This window comes from Salminus brasiliensis, chromosome 22 (genome assembly GCF_030463535.1).
Source record: "Salminus brasiliensis chromosome 22, fSalBra1.hap2, whole genome shotgun sequence".
NCBI lineage: Eukaryota > Metazoa > Chordata > Actinopteri > Characiformes > Bryconidae > Salminus > Salminus brasiliensis.
The window spans coordinates 16,712,024-16,734,798 of NC_132899.1; the positions used below are offsets into that span (position 1 = coordinate 16,712,024).

General features: G+C 41.4%; 1 protein-coding gene across 1 annotated transcript; it reads right to left on the bottom strand.

The window, feature by feature from the left end:
- Nucleotides 1–7,867: 7,867 nt before the first annotated feature.
- On the bottom strand, nt 7,868–11,760 carry adrb1 (adrenoceptor beta 1). The gene has a single exon (XM_072667055.1). The coding sequence runs from the start codon at nt 11,755–11,757 to the stop codon at nt 10,597–10,599; it is 1,161 nt and encodes a 386-aa protein (XP_072523156.1). The 5' UTR covers nt 11,758–11,760; the 3' UTR covers nt 7,868–10,596.
- Nucleotides 11,761–22,775: the final 11,015 nt, after the last annotated feature.

Genomic DNA, 22,775 nt, shown 5'->3' on the forward strand with positions numbered 1-22,775 from the left:
GTTCACAGGGTGGTAAAAACCAGGAAGCTGAAGGGTTCTATGCTTCTAAAATGTATCGACAAAAAAACATTAATGGTGGAAACTTTTTATTCTTTATTATTTGATCATTATCAACATTTCACGGGTGGTTTTAGATAGTAAATATAATGGCTATATTTTGATTAAAGTTCCACTACAGTGAATAGTCTCACACCAAACCCCCTCTGAATGGCTTTGTTTACACCTAAACCACTGACTTCCCCATTGAATTGCGTACTAGCACATGATATTCCTTTTAAAAAGAGAAAAGTGCTGCCTTTCTCTAGTTGCCAGAAGCAGCCATTGACATCCAGCACTTACAGTAGTGGCATAGGCGAGGCTCAGTTGGGCACCCCGTCTCTTCTGCACTGCTTTCCAGTGTGGTGTAACTGTAGTTCTTGTCCCTGCAGTGTTTAATGTCCTCTCTGATAGGGTTCGAGCCTTCAGGAGTTACGCAAGCTGCTATTATACTCAACAAAACTGCAGCAGGACATTGAAGGCTTGTTCGCTCATTTTAAGCTGTAATTGAGGTGGTGTGTTTCCTGTAATCTAGCGGCCTGCGCTAATAATAATTCTGTTTACCCAAATGTCTGAATGTATGCGGAAAACAGAGACGCTATCACAATAGCAAACATACACCAGTCTTCGACAGCCGGGGAATCACTTGCATAAACAGAAATATGTTTGGAGGAGAGCTGAACTAAAAAAGGATGAAAAACATGGATGTTCCCATGATGCTCTGTCCAGATAACAGCAAGCGTGTTCATACCAGCTCGTTAAATGACGAGCAGCGTGACTTTAAACGCTGTGATCTTTGAGACTGTGGGCATGATTTTCTCCTCATTTAAACTGAAGCACATAGCTGAAGCAAGATCTCTCTGATCACAGCTCCTCTCACTTTGTCAGGGTCTCTCTCTCTCTCTCTCTTAAAGTGGTCCTGAGTTTCATCAATACAGTGAAGAAAGCATCCTTGAAATTCGGCTCACCTGTGTGACATTTTGGTGGCTGCTGGAGGTGGGGAACTGGAGAGCTGTCTTTGCTCTTGGTGCCAGTAGGACATTGCATGAACCCAGCTGGCAGGCTATTTTTAGTGCCTCCCGATAAGGCGCTCGGAAACTCATCAGCCTTGAGGACCTCCAGTGAATTCATAAGCCATGGTTAATGTCTACCACCGGGGCAGTTATCTTGTCAGTGGTAATGGTACTCTCACTCTCACAGATGATTAAACTCTTATACTTTACTAATATGTCTGTGTAATTATTGAATACATCAGTAACTACAGCAAATACAGAAAGTGCAGAAGACCTAGAAGTATTCATAAAATGTTTGGTGTGGAAGTTGCTTCTTTCAGCTTTCACACAGCACAAAAACAACCAGATAGTTCCAAACAGTCATTTCCCCCCTTGATAGAGCTCAGTTGGGACTGGGCTTTATGCATACAAGAGATATCAGTGCTATATTAGAATTAGTACTGCGTTTTTTGGAAAAAATAAAAATGTAATTTTTCTATTTATATGTTTTGTATATACATATACACACTGATAATGTGCAGGAGATTGGAATGGAACTGTCCATACGCTATTAAAAAAAATCTTATTAATATGTTCTGTAATTCTAAATACAACAATAAGCCCATTTTAAATATTCAGTCAGCTAGTCACCAATTCAAATATAAAAATATATATTTTTAGATGTTTTATTAATTTTTTAAGCATTTAAAGTAATGCATTAATCACTTTACTTTTTTTTTTCCTTAAACAACATTGAGATGTAATTACAAATTTTGATACAAAGAGGATATTAATTATATTCTAGCATTTTTTGTTATTCATTTTAAAGCCATTTAAGCCTTTTCTTGTTTTATTTGATATCTGAAATCTGATTTATTTTTTCAATATTATTATATTTATTTCTCTCATAATTCTTAAAAGGAAATTTCATCTTAAAACTCATGCACACAGTTTTCACAATTCTGACATTCACCAATGTTTTCTCTGGGGTTTGTTTAATTTATGAGGACAATAGGATTCATCATTATAAGAGCATAGCTGAGAACAACTCTGTGGTCTGATGTAGATTTTTTGTTAGAACTTTTCTCAGTACAAGTACAAATGCGAGTCTTAGGAAGATAATGGTGAATGTGGCCCAGTGTATCCAGGCTTTTGAACAGTAGTGTGTATACAGTTGTATTTCAGTCTTTGCTCAAACCCCCCACAACCCTGTTCAAATGAGTAAAAATAAGTGAACCAGTCCTCTACATGGAGCACATTTTTGCATATTTGAATGAATAATTAATTTGCATTTATTCAATCTAATCAATTATTTAAGAAAATAAATTCTATATCTACCAAATGTTTGCATACTATTAAACTTAAATGTACTTACTGTTACTGTCATTTAGAGAGAGAAAAAAAACTATCTTAATTTTTTGCCATTTTTACTTGCTGATATCATTTGAATCTGGCAGTTATTCTTTGCATTGTGGTGTGAAAGTTACGGTTTTTCGTCTCCTGTAAAGTTGCTGATTTGGAGATTCAATGTCTTATGTGTGACAATGACTCTCTACCTCTTTTAACCATGAGCTTAACTGAAGCTTCTGACAATACGCTGCGACCACATGTTCAAATGATCCGTTACGCAACATGAACCCAGCATAGTGCATGTTCTCTTAAGGAAGTCTGATCAGTGGCCATACTGACGAATGGAAACTCGGAGACACTGAAGAATGTTTGGAAGCCAGCCAGACATGCAGGTACACACACTACATGCTTGGCCATCAGCACCTCATCAGACAGCTCCATAGTGACTGCATGCCGCTGGTCAGCGTGAGGAGGAAAATCAGAGGAGTCTTATCTCTGCAATGTGCTAATGGCAGCTTCTGGCTGACATAAAAATGTGTGTAGAGATTGGTGCTGATCCAGACGAGGTACTTATAGTCATGTAATGGAAGTTCATTTTCAACCTGGCACATCTTTGAATGTGACTTTCTGCCTCTGTTAATAACCACTTAAATGACTTCAGGCTGAATAGGTGGGTGTATTTAAATCCATTCATTTTTATGACAACTCGGGTCCTTATGGGTCCTTTCGGCTAATGCGCAGTGTAACCCTAAACCTTATTCGGACGGGATTAGTTTGTAATAAAAACTTTACACCTCCCCTTTGTGATAAAACTCACATCCAGACAGCAATTATTTTAGGCTAAATCACATTATCATATGACACTGGCTCTTATGTAAGTCAGGGCAACGCAAAAACGTTTAAGTGTCTAATAAGCTCCTTGGACAATAAAAAGTCATCTTGCTTGTTTAAGGTGGTAGTAAGTTCAGGCTTTTACAGATAGTGTTGCACACGGATGATTGATCTATAAATACCTGCGGGGTGTGCAACAAGATTCATAGATTGGGAAGAGGTGGTACAGTGCAGTGAATGTCTTGTTCGATAGCAAAGCAGATGTTAATGATTGGCAAAAAAGAGTGACAAAGTCACACTGTGTGCCAAAGGCCATAGTGTGATGAAAGTAGCTAAATTTGAAGCAAGAACTGCTTCTTAATGTCAATGCAGGTCCTTCACAATTAATTTTAGAAAAAACACTCGCCAGGGTATTGCATACCACCAACATATATAGCAGAGTGGCAAGCAACAGGCCTTTTCCCACTTCAACTCAAGAATGCAGAGAATTTCTGGTAGACTGGGATTTTTGCCACTGCTGGTAGACCCGTATGACCGTACGCTTCGATACACCTGCAGATTCAGCTCCTCCTTCACACTATGGCCTTTGGCACGTCCAAATGCAATCAATCCTTTTTGCCAATCACTTTTTGCCAATTAATTTTTGCCTGCTTTACGACCCATTTTGTACCGTACCACCTCTTCTCAATCTATGAATCCCGCCACACACCCCACAGGTATTTATAGCCTAATCATCTGCAAGAGCCTGAAGTTCTTACCACCTTAAACATGCAATTTTGTGTCTGGGGAGCTTATTAAACAAGTTCTAAATTATGAAATGAAAACTTTCATAAAAATAAAAAAAATAATTGTAATTTTGCTTCGCCCTGAACTACTTAAGAGCCAGTGTCCTATTATAATGTAATTTAGCCTAATGTAATTGCTGTCTGTTCTTTTTTATTACTGAGGAGAGGTGTAGAGTTACACAGCATTACGCAGTTCTCACGAGAGAGTTACATTGTGTAGTAGCCGGCATGCCTGGGCCTAAATTAGCAATGACAGACCCTCCTATTACAAGTCCATGTACCAAGTCACAAGTCTGGATCTCGATTGCATATCATCAACATATATCGCAGAGTGGAACGCAACAGGCCTGCTTCTGCTCAAGAATGCAGAGAATTTTCAGTAGACTGGGATTTTTGTCACTGCTGGTAGACCCGTATGACCGTACGCTTCGATACACCTGCAGATTCAGCTACTTCCATAATGTAATGTAAAGTAAACCCATCGTTTATAACCCAAATGTAAATGATCTCTCATCCTCAGTCAATTATTCCTGTTCCTCCAGCTCTCTTTCTGTTTTTTCTTTCAAAAACAACAGCTACCAAATGGCCACTGCTGCATGTCAGCGATGGTACACACTCCAGACATGTGGCCATATCAAATAGAATGCCAGGATGATGGGGAAGCGTTCATTTCACAGGTGTTTAATCCAAAGCGTATCACACGTATGTGTTCGCACCATAAGGGCCCTTGTCTGAAAGGCCTCCCTCCTGTCAGGCTAGATATGAGCTCCTGCCAAACAAATAATTACTAATAACAAGGTGGGACGGTGCCAGCAGAGCGCTGATGATGTAGGCAGTAGTGTTACTGTTTTTTTAAACTCTGCACCGTTGTATTAGAAAGGGTAATCGCATTCAAATAAGGTTCATTAGCTAAATCAGACCGGCCATATTCCACTCAGCCTTTCTAGAGTGGTTTTAAATGTGCAGTGGGCCTCTGGGGACAGCTCAAAACGCTAATGCATTTTAAAGCATCCAATCCCGCCATGATTAATAGCACACAGCTGTGGACTCAAATAAAATGTTTCCCTTATGAGCCAATTCAAAACGTCAGGCCATTACAGCTGCTTACGCCTAGATTTTCACAGAAGAATTAAACGGCCTGTAGTCTACTGGAACAGGAAGAAAGTCATTTTTAACCTCCTCTTACCGTCCTTCCATCATCCAGAGTTTTGTCTATGCTAAGGGTTAGTATCATAAGCTCTGTGATAGAGGAGGAAACCATAACGAAATCTGACAGAGCCTTAAAGTAACAGGATTTATTACTGACCTCAGTTGCAGTTATTCATCAGGGCAAGTTCTGCATCTGTCAACCCTGCTGACAAATCCAGCTCAAGACCTATATTTGGTAGCTGGTTTCGGATAGTCTGAGCTGGTCTTTGATGCTAAAGGTGGTTGAAAAGCTAGTCATCCAGGCGAAAACGGTATGCTGGTAAGCTAGCTGGTTAACCAGGTCTTGACCAGCAAACTGTATGTTGGATTTGATTTGGTCATGTTGGTTGTCCAGCATGGTCTTGCTGGTCATGCTGGTCAACCAGCGTGGTGGCTGGGGGGTTACATAATCCTGTAGAATTCTTAAGGAAGTAAAAACGCAAGTTTAACATGTACTCATAACACAAAGGTCTCTTTCTCACCTTCAATTAAACATTACTGCCAAAGATCTCCCTAGATCATCATCAGTTTTCATGTGCTATCGCCCTGCCGTTGGCTGTGTACAGTTGGTGTTTAGAATTCAGGCACATGACCTTTTTTAACAGCAGTATGTAAACAGCATCACTCTGCTCCACTGTTTCTGCTGACTGTAGGACCATAGCTGAGCAGTGCTAGTTTCAATAGGCTGCTTACTTAGCTAGTACTGAGCTGTTAAGCCAATACCTTGAAAATGATGCTGTCAGTGGTTATAGTAGGGACAAAACTATGGCTACTTTCACACAGCAGGTAAAGTGGCCCAAATTATATAACCAATTTTTTCACGTAACTTTTTTTTCACATCACATTATCAGACTTCAATACCACATGTGAAAGTGTCCCATATTAGTCCCATATAACATCTGTGTCACATATGATGAAAAAGATTGAATTTGGGCCACTTTTACTTGTTGTGAGTCTAGAATTCAGGAATGTGTTTTGCCTCTAACTGTGGTAGAGTATTTTTAAATGACTTAGCTCCAGTGTAGTAGGCTAGTTGACAGTTATGATCCCTATTAAAGCGATGTCTCTGGGAAATAATGCTGGGTAGCTGGCCCTCTAAATCTATAAGTAGGCCACTGCCCTAAAATGGGAATGCTTCAGCACATTTAAGTCAACAAGTTGTCTGCTCTTAAGAATAGAGGAATGTGTCACACTATACAAATATTCAAAATCATCACTTCACAAGCTAACATAAGTGTTAAAACAGGGAAATCTCTTGTTGGGAATCTGCACAGCTGTTTCAGCAGGTGAGTTTGCATAACAACTGTCTTATTCAGTAAGAGAGGCCATGCTGAAAGTTAATTAATGTTTATTAATACCATGTTTTAAAGGAGACGAGCATCATGGTGCTTTGTTTGTCATAAAAATACAAAACACCTTCAAGTGGCATGCAAAAGTTTGGGCACCCCAGGTCAAAATACTGTGAATGCCTACCTGAGTAAAAGATGACCTGATAGTTGTTAAGTTTTCAATTATATAAATCATGTTAAATAAGATTTTTTCCCTATTTTTCCCCAATAACAAAAAGGAGATAAGCCTGAAGCAAATGTTTGGGTATCCTAAAAAAAAGAAAATGCACCAGTATATTGAGAATGTAGGAAATGTTTTTTCCCCCCTCATGACTCTTCCACAGACCTATTTGTGCTGATATTGCTGCACAGTAGAATAGTGCACCACCACTCCAGAGTCTGCTACATCTTCCTGAAGGTCTTTTTTGCAGTGAAATGGAGGCTTTGATTTGATCTTCCAGACCTCCACCGTTCATGTTAACTGAGGAACAAACTGAGGAAATGGCTACCTGAAAAAAAGCCTTCGCCTGCTTTGCAGAGATCAACTATTGTAATTCCTATTGTGCTAAGCAGCTGCTCAGAGGGGGCCGTGGCTGCTAATTGTTGGAATAAGGTTTGAGGAATCTGGAGTTTTTTTTTTAATCTTTGGCATTTGTTGATTCATAGTTCTTACAAGCCATTTAAGGTCCTTGATAAAAATGATTAATGAGCTTACATGTCTAGGGGTGCCCAAACATTTGCATGGTGATGCCTTTACCTTTTTTTTACTTTAAAATTGTCCAAAACAAAACAAATGAAAATAAGGAAAATGTTATATATATTTTAATTTATATTATTAGTATATTCCATTTTAACTGTGCCTTTTAAATATCAGTTAATCTTTTACTCACTTAATTATTCACAGTAACAGGGCTGGCCACTGTATGTCATGTTGTGGGATATTAGGTCATTTCAATTAAATAAAATATGGGTGGCTTTTTTTTAAGTGCCCTTCATTTGGGATGCATTAAGTCTATCAAAATTAGACCAATAAGCATTAATATTTAATAGGTGCACTAATGGACTCATTGTGATTGACTGAGCATTTGGTGGACTCTTGAATGGGAGTCTACTTTAATTTTTAATCATGTAGATTATATAAATTCAGGGTCTGGCTGCAGTCTCACTGTCTTAACTATTTAGGCTGAATTTTCTTAAATTCTAAAAGTCTGGTGGGTTAGAAATACGATTTACTTTTCAAGCCACCCCAACGGTGATGCAAAAGCAAGGAAATGGGAGCAAGGTGTCCTTCAAACAGACTACCTGAGATTAATTCAGCACAAGAAGAAAGAGCTGGGAGGATTCACATCCACTGTGTTTCCAATAGGACACTTTATTCCACACTCGTAAACATGAAGACCTTATACATTACATGAGGCATCGCTACATGAAGTACTAATGCAGATATATGGCAAATGGGCAGAAATTGTACTACATAAAACAGAACCAGACCTAGTTGTGCGTCAATGAATAAAATACTGAGCCCCCTTTTCATCTTTAGGCAAACCGATGTATTCAAATATTAAATATTAATATGATATTAAAAGAGAAAAGAAGCAGCTCGCTCACATTGGACAAAATATGCGGTGCAAACATAGCAATGAATCACAGTTGCCCTTTACATTATCATTGTCCTGACAGTTCATCACGCTCACTCCATCAGCTACAGCCTACTTGGTACCAAATAAATACTGTATAGTTTGACAAGATTGTTTAATATAAACAACTTCCTTTCGTACAATTTGCACATTTCTAAGGTATGAGGTAAAGTAAGGCTGTAAAAAGGAGATTTCCTAAAACGTCACATTCCTATGTACAACATGAAGGCTGGAGGTTTAGTGACAACTGCAAACTGTTGAAAATGAAAAAGCTCGTATTTGCAGAAGTGCTCAAGACAAGTCAGAACAAATCCACAGGGTTGCCAACTTGGGCTATGTCCTGCGACTGGACTACTTTTCTCATATTGTGAGGGGATAATTAGCTTAGAGCATTAATATTTAACAAAAGGACCTCATTTTGTGGGCTTCTTTTTGCACAGTCAGAAACGAGGCTGTCTCTCTCACCACATACTACTGCACTATAGGTGTTATGTACTAGTGAATGTAATGACTGTACTATTTCTGGTCTACTGGTTAGTACTGCAGTGTGGTAGTGTGAAGTTTTGGACTGACTATAAAAGTGAACACGTGATTAATGTTGGTGTATTATGGGTGATTTTAGGTCCCGTGAAAAGAACTTTAACCGTTCTTCCAAAATACTCACTCAATGCATTTTTAGAGCCCCTGTCAGTCACAGGCCTATAGAATCGTTCAAACTCTCCAACCCACCCAACAGTGCTCCTGTGCAGCTACAAGCATTTACAACAGACAGAAGTGCAGAAACTGACCAATCAAGCCAATCAAAAAGGCGGTTATTGACCAGCCGTCTCACAGTCCTGTGCGCAATGCTGGCAGCACTAAGCTGCTAACGGCAGTTTCTCTAAACGGGACAGTAATTTCTGGACGACTGAAAAGCACTTTTAGGACATAGTTGATGCCTAAATAGTTGAGTGAGCATCCCACCGAGCACTCTCTCTACCAGTTAAGATGTTTACACATAAAATACTTACTGTAAAGATTTCCACTGAAGCCCTTTTTCAATTCAGCATCAGCATTTAGGCAGCGGTCACTAACTAAAAATAAGCAGGCCTAAAAGAAACAAGCAGATGTGAATGGACTTAGGCCTTTCTCGTTTATTTTTCTGGAAAGGTGGAGGAGGATGTTCGTGAGTTTACCATTTTTTTTCTAGTTAAAACAGAAACAAATCTACATTGTGCAACAGCGTTAGGGAAGGCCTGTAACTGCGCATGTGTGGCATATGTCTGAGGCTAGGGCGGAGCACGGGGGGCTTTATCTGAAGCTGCACATATTAGTCCTCAGCTGGGCTTTATTTAGAACAGGGCCAAAAAGTTGGCAACCCCGCAAAATCTTTCTGTTCCTCTTGCAATCCCTGCACTTGCTGGGTGGTCTCAGGTAGATATTACTGGACATTAGGTCGAATGAGATACACGGGTCAATAGGTCATGAATCCTTGGTAATGTAAAGAGGCTGTTTTTGAGTGTTTTAACTCAATACTTTCTCTTTTTTATGTTATTGAATCATTAAGACGTAGTTCAGAGTGCTTTGGTGTGAAATGCCTCGTTCTAGAGAGACTTACTGAGTCAGAGTTGTTCAGTGTGGTGGTGCTGCTGGAATGTTTGATGTGTATAAAACTTACATCCCTGGACGTTATTCCGCACTGCTCTGCACTAGCTTAAGATTCACCAAGTGAGTTTAAAATACAGGTCCTCCCAAAGAAAGTCTTTACAGTTTTCAGATGTGTCTCTCCTGTATCACCACCTACATTATGTATAAACGCTTGCTGGTGGTTTGGATAGTAAGTAAATGGGCCATGTTTGCACTGTAGATATTGAACACTGCGGTTCCTTTCAGCACCACTGTAAAGAAATGAATGTCAGTAAATTTCTCCACAATAAACCATCTCACACCAAACCCGTCTGCATGACACGGCTTACTTCTCTGTGATTGAAGTATGCAGGTGGAATTCCCACTTTAAGTGTCTCCCATCACCCTACAGTCTTACAATTAAAAGTGCTACAATGGGTTCTCTTAGATTACTATACTTTTACCACTTTAAAATGCTTCCTTTTGGAGCCAAATGTGGTTCTTCAATGGCACTACTCAAAGAACCCTTATTTTTAGGAGTGTAATGTCCGCACCATATAGCTGCAGTAAATGGGCCATTTCTAGGTCACATGTCTAGTCTATTTCGGGCTCTAGTCCTGATTTGTTTCCGAAAAGGGGCAGAAAAATGGGCAAATCTAGCAAAATAGACGTTTCTACATTCTCCCAGCTCTCCCGCACTGTGTGGCTGCAGTAAGTTGGCTGTTTGTATGGTACAAAATAAAACGCATGTCTTCTATCCGTGCTGTTTTGCCTTACAGACATCATCACGTGCTCCGTCCCTGGTCTGTAATCCTCAGGTCGGTTAGTGGTCCGACTCGGACCCTCAGCACCGGGTCGTGATGCCGCCGTCGTCGCAGCGCGAGCACGTGGCGAGTGCGCTCGGCTCCGGTGAGCTGACGGCCGGACGCCACGGGTCTCGCGCTTCAGCGGCTCCTGCAAAGCTCCGATCGCAGCGCACAAGCGCCCTGAACGCGCGCCTGAAGTCCGGGCTGCGGCAGTAGATGAGCGGGTTGAAGGCAGAGTTGGCATAGCCGAGCCAGTTGAGGAAGACGAAGAGGCCGTCGTCGACGGCGCTCGCGCGGAACACGCGCACCACGTTGGCCACGAAGAAGGGCAGCCAGCAGAGCGTGAACGTGCCCATGATGAGGCCGAGCGTCCGCAGCGCCTTCTGCTCCTTGGCGCCCAGCACCTTGGCACCGCTGTTGTGGAAGCGACCCTCGCAACGGTCGATCTTCCTCGACTGCTTCTTGGCCTCGCCGTAGACGCGTGCGTACACGAAGGCCATGACGACCAGCGGCAGATAGAAGGAGATGACGGACGAGGCCACGGCGTACGCGCCGTTCGTCTCGAAGTCGCAGCACTCCGGGTCCTCGTAGCACGCCGTGTCGTCCGCGCGCCGCGACCAGTGCAGCAGGATGGGGGGAAAGGAGACGAGCGCCGAAACTAGCCACACGGCGCACACGGCCACCTTGGCGCGCGCCTTGGTCAGCAAGCTCTGGTAGCGGAAGGGCCGTGTGACGGCCACGTAGCGGTCCACGGCGATCACGCACAGTGTGTCTATGCTCGCCGTGACGCACAGCACGTCGAGCGCGATCCACAGCTCGCACAGGAAGGGACCGTAGAGCCACGCGCCGCGCACCTGCAGCGCGGCACCGAAGGGCACCACCAGCAGGCCCATGATGAGGTCGGCGCACGCGAGCGACATGATGAACACGTTGGTGAGCGTCTGCAGGCGGTGCGTGCGCGCGATGGCCACGATCACCAGTGCGTTGCCCGCCACCGTCACCAGCACTATGAGGGCCATGACCGCGGCCATGCCCACAGCCCATTGCTCTGAAGGGCCCGTGGGCAACTCTGCACGCCCGCGCCTGGAGCCGTTGCCGTAGTCTCCCATGCTGGGCCCGCGCGCTCCGCGTGCCGATCTTACGCTGTCCGCCGAGCACGCTCTCCCGTGTGGCGCGCCATCCTCGCCGCCGCGCTCCATCCGTCCTGCTCTCGGAGCGCGAGCCACGGAGAGAGATAGAGAGCGCGAGAGAGAGCGCGCGCGGGGGGAAAAGGGCGCTCACGTCACGCCTCGCCTCCACCAATCGCAGGGAGGCGGCTGCCCAAAGTAGGCGGAGCGTCTCTTCGACCCAGGAGATGCTGAAGTGGTCGAGGCCAGTGCGTTTTTACGCACGGCTGGAGAGGGAAGGAGGAAGCAACCAGGAGGGTTAGAAATAAAAGCAGACAATTAAAGGATATGTGAGCTCAGCACACTTCACTCCACAACAGGCCTTTTATTCAGTCCCTTTCTTTAAAAGCAGTTTAGATAGAAGAAGGTACAAATATGCAAAGGTATGAAAAGGTAAATCCTAACAGTACTGAAGGAAGTCAGGAAATTAACAGCCTGGCCCAAATTTCTGTGCATAACAGTTGGAAAGGTGTTCTTTTCAAAATTCTTTTTTAATTCGGACATAGCTTTCCTCATAGTGACCCAGGAGATCTATAATGGTTGGTGCTGAATTTTGTGGTGAGGACACAGGAAAGGTTTTGATGGCTCTTGCCTTATTTCTGCAGATGATGCTGCACAGTAGAACAGTGCACCACCACTCTGTAGTATAAATCTTCCTGAAAGTCTTTTGCAGCCAAACAGGGGTGGGTTTGGGGGGTTGATTTGCCTTTCTAGCAATCTTTCGAGCGGATCCCTCAGAAAGCTACCTTGGTCTTCCAGACCTCAACTTGACCGCTACCATACCTGTTAATACATTACAAAGGATAAGGTTACCTAAAACACTTTGAAGTGTTGAGGAAACATCTTCTTAAAGACTCCTCCTCCTTTGTGGGCATCAGTAATTTTTGGCAGCTGTTTAGAGGAGTCCATGCCTACTGAGTTTTGGGGCAAGGTTTGAGGATTTTTATGGAGGATTTTATTTCTAGCTTTGCAATTTGCATAACCTGGACTGTCCTAGCGAGGACTGTGAACACAGTATAGCCCTAACAAGCTAATTAAGGTCTGAGACTTTGATAAAATCGGAAAGCTCAAACCTTTGCATTATCTTTATTTCAATCCAAGGCCGGTTGTAATTATTATAGCTCTATATCTATAATTGATTTTATATGTTTCATGGTTTAAACTTCTGCTTTTATAGCTTTTTGGCATGTGCTGTGCTCCTCTTAACCCATGTGTTGTCCCTTCCTTTCTGGTTTCTCTCTGTTTCTCTCTGTCTTTCCCATGTAAATGCCCTGTTCCAGCTGTTCTGCCCCAGAACTGCCAGACTTTCACATTTCTCTCTCATGTTCATCATTTAGAGCTTGATTTCACATTTTCTTTGTTAATTTGTATTCTTGTTGCTCTTGTTTATTCTTTGCTGTGCTATCCGATGTCGACCAGAAACGGATAGGTTCCTCTAAAGATTTCTTCCTCTCCATCTGAATGAGTTTTTCCTTGACACTGTTACACTTGGCTTACTCAAAAGATTCAGATCCTAGATCTTTGCGAAGCTGCTTGTTGTACAAACAAGCAGCTTGTTGTAAAAAGCTGCTTGTTATTTCTAGAGAAATAAATTTGAACTGAATGTTAAATCAATGCTATTGATAATTCCTGTAGTTTTAACACTCCACAGCATTGATTTAACACTGGCAAAGTTACTGTGGAAGGTCGTCCATGACACTGTACCATTGCTGCAATTTCAGCACTAAATCCATACTCAGCTGTTATGGAGCCATTGTCAGCATGTGATCCTGTAATGAGGATATACAGACATTAGGAATATAAATTGAGGCTAATGAAGGTGACCCACTAAGTAGCTGCTTATGACGTTCTTCACACTGATTTGAGTTTTTTTCGGGGCAACATGGAGAGCAACATATTCCGTCATGCAGGGCCCGACAGAACGAAGCAATTACTGAGCTTTTGGACAGATAGGGCGCAACCCTGCAAACTTCACAATGCTCGATTCAGCTGACCATAATTTCCACCATGCCCCAGTACTTTCCCAAGATAATTCGCCACCATTGCCAAGCTATAAAAAGAGCTCGCAGCTCTTACTTTTCTTACGAAACCTTAAGAGTCCGGCGGGAGAGTTTTTTTTTCTAGCAGTAGGAAGCTGTTACTGTAGATAAGATCATAATTACCCCTCCTTATAGCAGGGGTGCAGGCCAGGCAGATTGGGGCAGCACTGCAGTCATGGATAATGTCTCTCTCACATCTACATTCCAGCACTGGGACCTTGCAGTGTCTGTGTGCATGTGTGTGTGTGTGTGTCTCGGACCCACAGACAGTCCTCTTATGCGCTCCGAGCATGAACACTGTGCCAGCAGCCCTCATCCAAATGTATTGCACAGTGGACAGTTACTACAGGTACTTTCGGCAAAATACTGTAGCTGCATTACACAGAGTAGAACCGCAGTGCCACTGAGTCTTACATAATGCAGCAACAAGAACATTATATTACTGTTGTGATCTGATAAAGATTGCTGGAACCTTTTCTGACCGGAATAGCCTCGCTGCCCCTAATGGCAAGATTATCAGTCAGGTTGCTTGGCTGTGTATGTGGTTGTGTAAGTGTCACGTCGCTAAGCCTTAGAAATATTCTGAAGCATGAAGAGCCCCATGTTTCATATCTGAGAGAGAGCTGTGGTACTGATATGGGCTTTTACATTTAGAAAGTGTCACTGAAAACATCTGCAACCTTTTAAAACAAAGTTTTAAAAATATTTTATACATATTTGAGTTTTTGAGACGGCAACATCAGTGTGATAATTAAATTGTGAATGATATTTTTGAAATAATAATAATATAATAATATAAATTTAATAATAATAATAGTGAATGAAATAAATAATAAGGAATTACACACATAAAAAATAAAAGCAGGTACTGGTGGATTATCTGTGTGCTGCACACACCAGAAAAATACATCCAGATGTTTTGAAATGTGAAAGTTTGAAATTGTATGTTTTACATGTATTAATTAGTTTATAATATCAAATATAATACAAAATCATTCACATATATTTTATTTTAGTTTTATCCCATAAGTTCTCCAAGAAAGTATTAAAACAGACATAACTTATTTTTTATATTAATCATTTCCAAATACACTTTGTCTTTTAGAATTGAACAGGATGTTTTGTACCTGACATATGTTAATGACCTCTGTTCTGACTGGCTTCCCTGTGACATCGGTGGACTAGATTAGGAAACAGTGTCATAATGTCACGTTTGCTAATTCACGAGCTGTGATTACATTCTTTACAATCTGCATTAAAAGCTATATGCACTTTTACTTCATTAGCATACACTGTTACTGATTCGTAAACCACACCATCATGCAAAAAGATTCCACTGAATGATTGTGAAGGTCTTTGTAAGACACTAATGTGGATTTAATCAATCACAGGCAAGTCTTAATGCATGTTCTCACACTTAACTCATTAACCAATTGAATTAAATGGCTAGTTTCAGCTGTTTGGACTGAGTATCATGGCAAACTACCAAATAGTACATATCTGGTGATAGCACAACTACACTGAGATGACCTTGACTTTCTTTAGAGAGATTTTAGAAAGCATTAACACAGGGTGGCTTTCAGCAAGGCTCAGCCAGTCAGATTAAGTAGAAGTAATGCTGATACACAATCTAAGTTTCAGTCATTAATATGCTTGTTTATTAACACATCAGTTTTGATTCGGCTATAACCAAGATCACATTAAAATACAACAGCAGAAAAGAAACAGACGTGCCCTGAGAAACACTGAGAAAGATGAAATAACTGAAACTGCAATAGTGCAGTTTGAATATATGTACTATATCATACTCTTATTTCAAAATGTCTGGAACATAGATATTTTTTATAGCCATAGGTGCTTTAATGTCACGTTTAACTTTTTTGCAGCCAAGAAAGTCACCTGAGACTGTGCCTGCAGAGGCTAAAATACGACAAGGTACAACCGTGTTGACTCAGGATTGATGATTCTAGAGGAGACATGTGCACTGTGTTGTATCTGGTGGGGGACCCAGTGCCTGGTGTTGACACTGGCATAGAGGCCATGGCAAAGGCCAAAAGTACTTCATCATCTTAAGTGACAGTTTCCTGTTTATGGACTCAGTGTTTCGCTAACAGAACTTTGAGGAACAGAATGTAAAAATGAGGGAAACATTTCTTTAGAGCTTTAAAGATGTCTGATGACGTGAGAAAGCAAGATCTCTCTCTCTCTCTGTCTCTCTCTCTCTTTCTCTCTCTCTCTCTCTCTCTCTCTCTTTCGCTCGCTCGCTCGCTCTCTTTCACTCTCTCTGCGAACCTAACATTTGGTAATTCATTTCAATGTGAAAATACACAGTTATAGATTATCAATAAAGGCCTGATCCCTTAAACTGCCAAGACTGCTATGTTCAGTCAAACTCTCATAACTACATAACATGAACTGAAGAATTCATAGGAGTTAGTAAATATGTTAATGTACACACTAAGCCAGTTCTTTGAACATTCAAATGTTCTTTAGGTTGTCATGGTTCTATATATATATATACCCTCTGCCTTTACTGTGGAAAACTTGAAGAACCTCATTTTAATGTAGTTGTCACTCTAGATTTCATAGTAGCTAGCACATATTTTTGGCATGGGTTCCCTGGTTCTTTTCTGTTCTAGACGGTAATTCTGGTCCAAACCATTTGTTGTTATTGTGTCTTTTCCAGATCCTGTCTCTCACCTGAGTTAAGTCTGGAACCCTGTTTTCCTGTCATTGCACAAGTATTTCTTGTCTGTGTTTAGCTTAGAAATACCTACTTGTCCCCTGCTGTGCAGTGTTGGATGTGAGCTGGTCGTGGTAGTTTGGTATTTGTGTACTTATTGTGTTTTACCTCAATATCGTTGTCTGTTTTACTCTGTTTATTGTTTTGTGTTCAGTGTTTGGCTATTTTGTCTTCAGGCTCTCTGTTTATTTTTTGTGTTAACCCGGATTTCAGTAAAGACTACTCACATTTACATCCTGCTTCCAGGCCTCCTTGGTCAATGCATTTATGCCTCTCACCCAATTTCTAAGTAGTTCCTATAATAATAATAATAATAATTTATAGTAATAAATAGGCCATTTTTAAAAGTAGTTTCTAAATAATCTATGGCGTATACATGTTTAATAGTGGTAACTGAATAATTGATTAGATGTTTGTACAGAATTATTAGTAGTAACTTATTAATTAATAGTGGTTTGTACATTATTAAGATATGATAATCCTTTATTAGTCCCGCAGTGGGGAAATTCTCAGAAATAACAATAGAAATATATAACAATAGAAATAATAGAAATAACAAAATAAATTGCGGTTTGTACAGGTTTAGTAGTAGTTACTGTATTATTTATAGCAGCTTATATGGGCTTAATAGTAGAAACTGAATAATTCATAGTGATTTGTACAAATTTAATAATAGTAACTGAATAATTCATAGTGCCCTATACAGGTTTAATACTGGTAACTGAATAATTTATTAGATGCTTGTACAGAGTAAATAGTAATAACTAAATAATTATTTGTGGCTTGTAAAAATGTATTAGTAGTAACTAATAATTTATATTAGTAAATTTATTAAGTATAGTGGTTTGTGCATGTGAAATAACTGAAATATGGTTAGTGCACATGTAGTAGTAGTTACTGAATAACAGAATATATCAGAATAATAAGCTTGCAGTTTAAAGAGTTAAATGGCACTTTCAGGCTGAATTTCAGAACACTGCATAGACTTGGTCTAGACTAGTAAATTGGACATATCGCTAGAAAATGTAAATTAAGTCACTTATATAAGTCACTTATAATAATATAACATGTATAAGTCACTTATGATAATATAACACGTATAAGTCACTTATAATAGTTGACTAAAATGTGATATGATTTTGCCTACACTATCACAAATGTTTAAATGCATACATGGCACCAAAAATGCGTGGTCCAGGAACAGACAGTAACAGTTTAGTAAATGAAACCTTAAATGAAATCTTCAATTTCTGTCCACGTCAGTCTCATTACTTTAGGTTCATGCCATTTTAATGAAAGCCACCAGGCCAAAAATTAAGGCACGACTGAATGTCTCCTGAATGTAAAGTACCGTTTTCATTTTCCTCTTCACTTCCCTCCATTATTGTGCTCTCACAGACTTCATTATTTATCTGTTTTGCCGCTCTCATTCTCAGCCAGGAACACCTATTCCTATCTTGTGAATAATTGAATAAATAATGCATTCAGAGCTAAGGTGGAATGTAAAGTAATCAAAAGGAATTTTGAAAAAGCTCAGATGCCATTTCGGGATGAACACAACACTGTCTGATTTGTGACTAGTGGTATTTCAATACACACATAAACCGTTTAACTAAATAATACATTTAGGGTAATCATTAGTAATCATTTCCTCTCTCTCTCTCTCTCTTTTAGACGAAAACAGCACTTGTGTGAACTATTAACATCTACGCCGCAGCAGTCGTTGTAGTATTCTCCCTACTCCTATACAACCAGTTCATCCCAAGAAAGGCTTCTGGAGTGGTGAGCAGGAAAAACTCTAAGATGTGCTGGGCAGTAACACTCCAGGAGCAAAATGGAGAATAACTGTACTACAACACAGCTTTCTTTTGAGAGATCTCTCTTGGCACATATCTTTTTAAAACCAGGTCTGTTCGTTATGGTCACTTTAGATACAGCAGACAAACGTACACAAACAGATGGCCAAAGGTTCTGAGAGTTAAGTGCACACAGTAAACATTTCACTAAGCGGATGGAGTTTGATCTGTTGGGCCTTCCCTACAGGCGACAGCCCGTCAAGTCTGGTCAGGTCCCCAGCTGCTCTATTAAAAACACATTTACATTACAGCATGCTATTATCATCACCCTGCCTGGCATCAACACTAGAGTGAGAGTCCAATTAACACAACACATAATCCCTCTTTACACACTGTCTGGAGGAATTTACCTCACACACTGAAACTGATACTCCTCTACATATGAATGTGAAACACACACCGCGTCTGCAGTGAATTTAAAACCTCCAACGCTACCACTGAGACCCACGATTGGCGTTACACTGCGTCTCAGATTTGCACCTGGTAAGTGTGCAGTGGATGGGAGGCTGGCATGTGTAGCACATTAGTATAGAGTTAAGGCGCCCCTTAAGAGAAGGTAGAAAAATGTATAGGGTACAATATGGTTGTATACACTGATCAGCCCTAACACCAAAACCTCTGACTATGATTTTCTCCTTATAGTGGCATCTGTCAAGAGGTAGAATATATATATCTGACAGCAAATGGACAGTCAGTTCTTGAATTTGAATGTGCTGGAGGCATCAAATTGTGATGGCTGGATGACTGGGTCAGAGCATCTCCAAAACATCAGGCAGGTCTTGTGGGCTGTTCCTGGTATGCAGTGGTCAGTTCCTAGCTAAAAAGCTAAATATGTCTCGTGGAGTCCATGACTTGGCAGGTCAGAGATGTTTTGGTGGCATGAGGGGGACATACACAATATTAGTCAGTTGTGGCTGAGCATTGTTTATAAAATTATAATACCCAGTTGAATGTGTAAGTGGTTCTCTGAGCAGTTACATGGTTATTCATTTTGATGGTTCTATACATAGGTTACTCACAAGCCTATGTGCTAGATATAGAACCCTTATTATTATGCTGAAGTTCTTTAAACTGTAAAGAGGTTCTTCAGGCCTACACATCTCACTGATGCTTCTTTAAGGAGCAAAAAGTGGTTCTTGTGATACATTTGTCCAAAGAACCTTTATGTTTATGAGTGGCAGACTGAACATTTCATCAACAGTTTGTAATAAAGTGCAGTACTTGCATCAGTCTTCTGATTATAAATCTAATTGGACGTCTTCAGAGAAGCCTACAGCTCTTTATAAGCCTCAATCTGTTGGGTACTGAAGAGGACTGTAGGAGGCACACAGCACTGATGTGGGACCAGATAGGGCACTGCCTGCAGGCTAAATGTGGGGAAGTGAAGAGGGGCACTAAGGGGTGTTTATAAGTGATGAGAGGTGCGCGCACACACACACAGCGATGGTATCAACAAAGCTCAGCATGAAAAGCTGCCCTTATCGGCTAGCTTCAAAACTCTCTCGCTCTCTTTTTACCTCTAACTCCTTCCAGATTTCCTTTAAAGTAGTTTGGTGATTGCTCTCACAACATTACGTCATGTTTTCTGAACCAGGTTTGTGCACTTGACAAAAAGCCTGCTGCCAGTGTGATTCCCAGAATCCGTGTTTTCCATCAAACTCTGCATTTCATCTACACTGTCAAGTAGTTCCAAATCAGTCTTACTCACTGAACCTGACACAACCCATTTCTCACTCAGAGAACTGCAGCAGCATATGAATCACAGCAGGGCTCTACTACTTGGAAACGGACTACCCGACCATATCATTAAATACCCAAATTCCCGCTTAATTCCTGATGCGGCCTGAAATGCCTGAGAACGTTTGTGCTGTATGAATCAGATAAAAAGTTTTTTTGGACCGATGCCATATAATAACCATATTTGACTCCTTAGGGAACCATTTTTGTAAATCAGATTTACAAGTGAGGAACACTTCAATAGTATAATGTAAAATTGCTAGAACAATTAAAGGATTCCTATTCGTTCAAGCCAAGAAACAACATTAAAAAAGGAACGTATGCTGTGGTTAATGCTGTACTTTGTGGATGTCAGTCAATGTGCCAAGGACACTGTATGTCCAGTATTCAGACACCGCTTCTAATTAGTGATTTTAGCTTCACTCTCTGCTGACACTGCTGAACTGCTTTCTCTGGAGTGATGGGGCACTATTGAATTCCTTTGCCAGGAGTTGGACTTGTGTTTGTAATCCAAGCTAATCATCCCTCATCAACACCTGACCTCACTCATTTGCCACTCCTTTGACTGGATGCAATTAAATACTCAGAGTAATGTTCTAGTATAAAGGACAGCTGTGGCCTAAAGGTTGGCGAAGTGGGCTTGAGACCAGGCCACCAGTTCAATCCCCTGAATTGTCAAGAAGTGATGTTGGGGGTAGGGAAGGAACAGTGTGGCCTCCATCTTAAACACGGAGTAAGGCACCCAACCCCCAATTGCTCCTTGGGCTCTAAGGTTGAATTCCAGCATGCTGTTGTGTAACGGTGCAGTGGCTCTAATGGTAACAACACTTCCCTCCCAGTGGCAAACTGGGCTTCGATTCCCCAGTTAATCAAGCACATACCACCACACCACACCACACCACACCAATCAGCAAGACGGAGCTGCTGTACATCCCGGGAACTGCTGGACCAAGAAACGATCTTGCCATCACCTTTGAGAACTCACTGGTCACTCCCTCTACTGAAGCCTGAAGCCTTGGTGTAGTGATGGATGATCAGTTATCGTTCTCAAGTCATGTTGCAAACGTAACTCGGTCCTGCAGATTTCTTCTGTACAACATCCGGAGAATTCAACCCTTCCTCTTTAGAGAGGCCACCCAGGTCCTTGTTCAGTCTCTCGTCACTTCCAGACTTGATTACTGCAACTCTCTTCTGGCTGGTCTCCCTCTGCGCACCATCAGGCCCCTGCAACTCATCCAGAATGCAGCAGCACGGGTCGTCTTCAATGTCCCAAAATTTAGCCATGTCACTCCACTGCTGCGTTCTCTCCACTGGCTTCCTGTAGCTGCCCGCATCAGATTTAAAACCCTGACGCTGGCCTACAAAGCCAAGAACGGACCAGCCCCTCCGTATCTGATGGCAATGGTCAAAAGCCGATCCGCACCAAGAGCCCTTCGAGCTTCAAGTACGGCTCGGCTCGACCCGCCATCCCTCAAAATCCGCGGAAGACAAGCGTCCAGGCTTTTCTCTGTCCTGGCACCAAAGTGGTGGAACGAGCTGCCCCTGGGTGTCCGAACGGCCGAGTCGCTTGCTGTCTTCAAACACAGACTGAAGACCCACCTCTTCAGAGAGTACTTGGACGAATAGTTCTATGGTCGCCTTATTGTCTTGTGTTTAGCAATGTCTAAGCTTGGAGGTATCTTTTGTATTATTAGTCTATTCTAACTAGCTAAGGCTTTTCTTGGGTAAATAGCAAAGCACTTTGTAAGTCGCTCTGGATAAGAGCGTCTGCTAAATGCCATAAATGTAAATGTAAATAAGCGTGCAGTGACTCCAAACGCTACACTGGCCGTTGGGTATAACATGATTCATATGTAAGTGACTCTAAACTCGTCAGCCAAATGTAAATCTGAATTCAGGTTATTAATGATCAAGCCATCCAATTCCTAACGGCACGTGTTTACACTAAGGCCACATTATGTAGCATTTTAACTTCAACGAACAGCTTCAACTGATTTGCAGTCGGGAGAATAGCGTCTGTATCTACCCCAGCACATCAGATACTATGCTACATAACTCTGGTGAATCAGGCAGGACAACACTCGCGAGAACTGTGTACAGCAGTGTAACCAAAGTCTATTTGTATATTGTATATTTGTCTTGTAATGTACCTCTAACCGATAAGTCCACATGATTTTCTCACTTTCAGTGCTGGCTCTGTTTCTCTCAGCTTGCCCAGAAATGCATGTGTAAAGTGTGTGCTTTAGTGGCGGCTCAAAGCACAAGTGACACTTTCTGACTGTAGGGGGAGCCAGGGGGCAGGAAATACCAATTCTTGCAGAACGCTGCTTAAATCTCAAGTGTTATACCATGCAGAAGACTTCTCAAGCAAGATCACAGAAACTGAAACAAACAGTTTAATAGTAAAATAATGTTTATTATATTAATTGCTCCAAACAGTCGGTTAAAGTGCAGAATTCAGATGCTGTGTAAAAAAAAAAGAAAAAAAAAGAGCTGCCTTCAGAGGAGAGAAGAGATGCTAACTATGACTGAGGCTAACCATGACTGAGGCTAACTATGTTTCCCTGTCTCTCCACATCAGACAAAACTGTTTTCTGAAAAAAAAAAGAGTCATGTTTCAGTTTTTCCTTAATTGCCCGAATCACTGACTCCTGAACCCCCCCCCCCCCCCCCCAG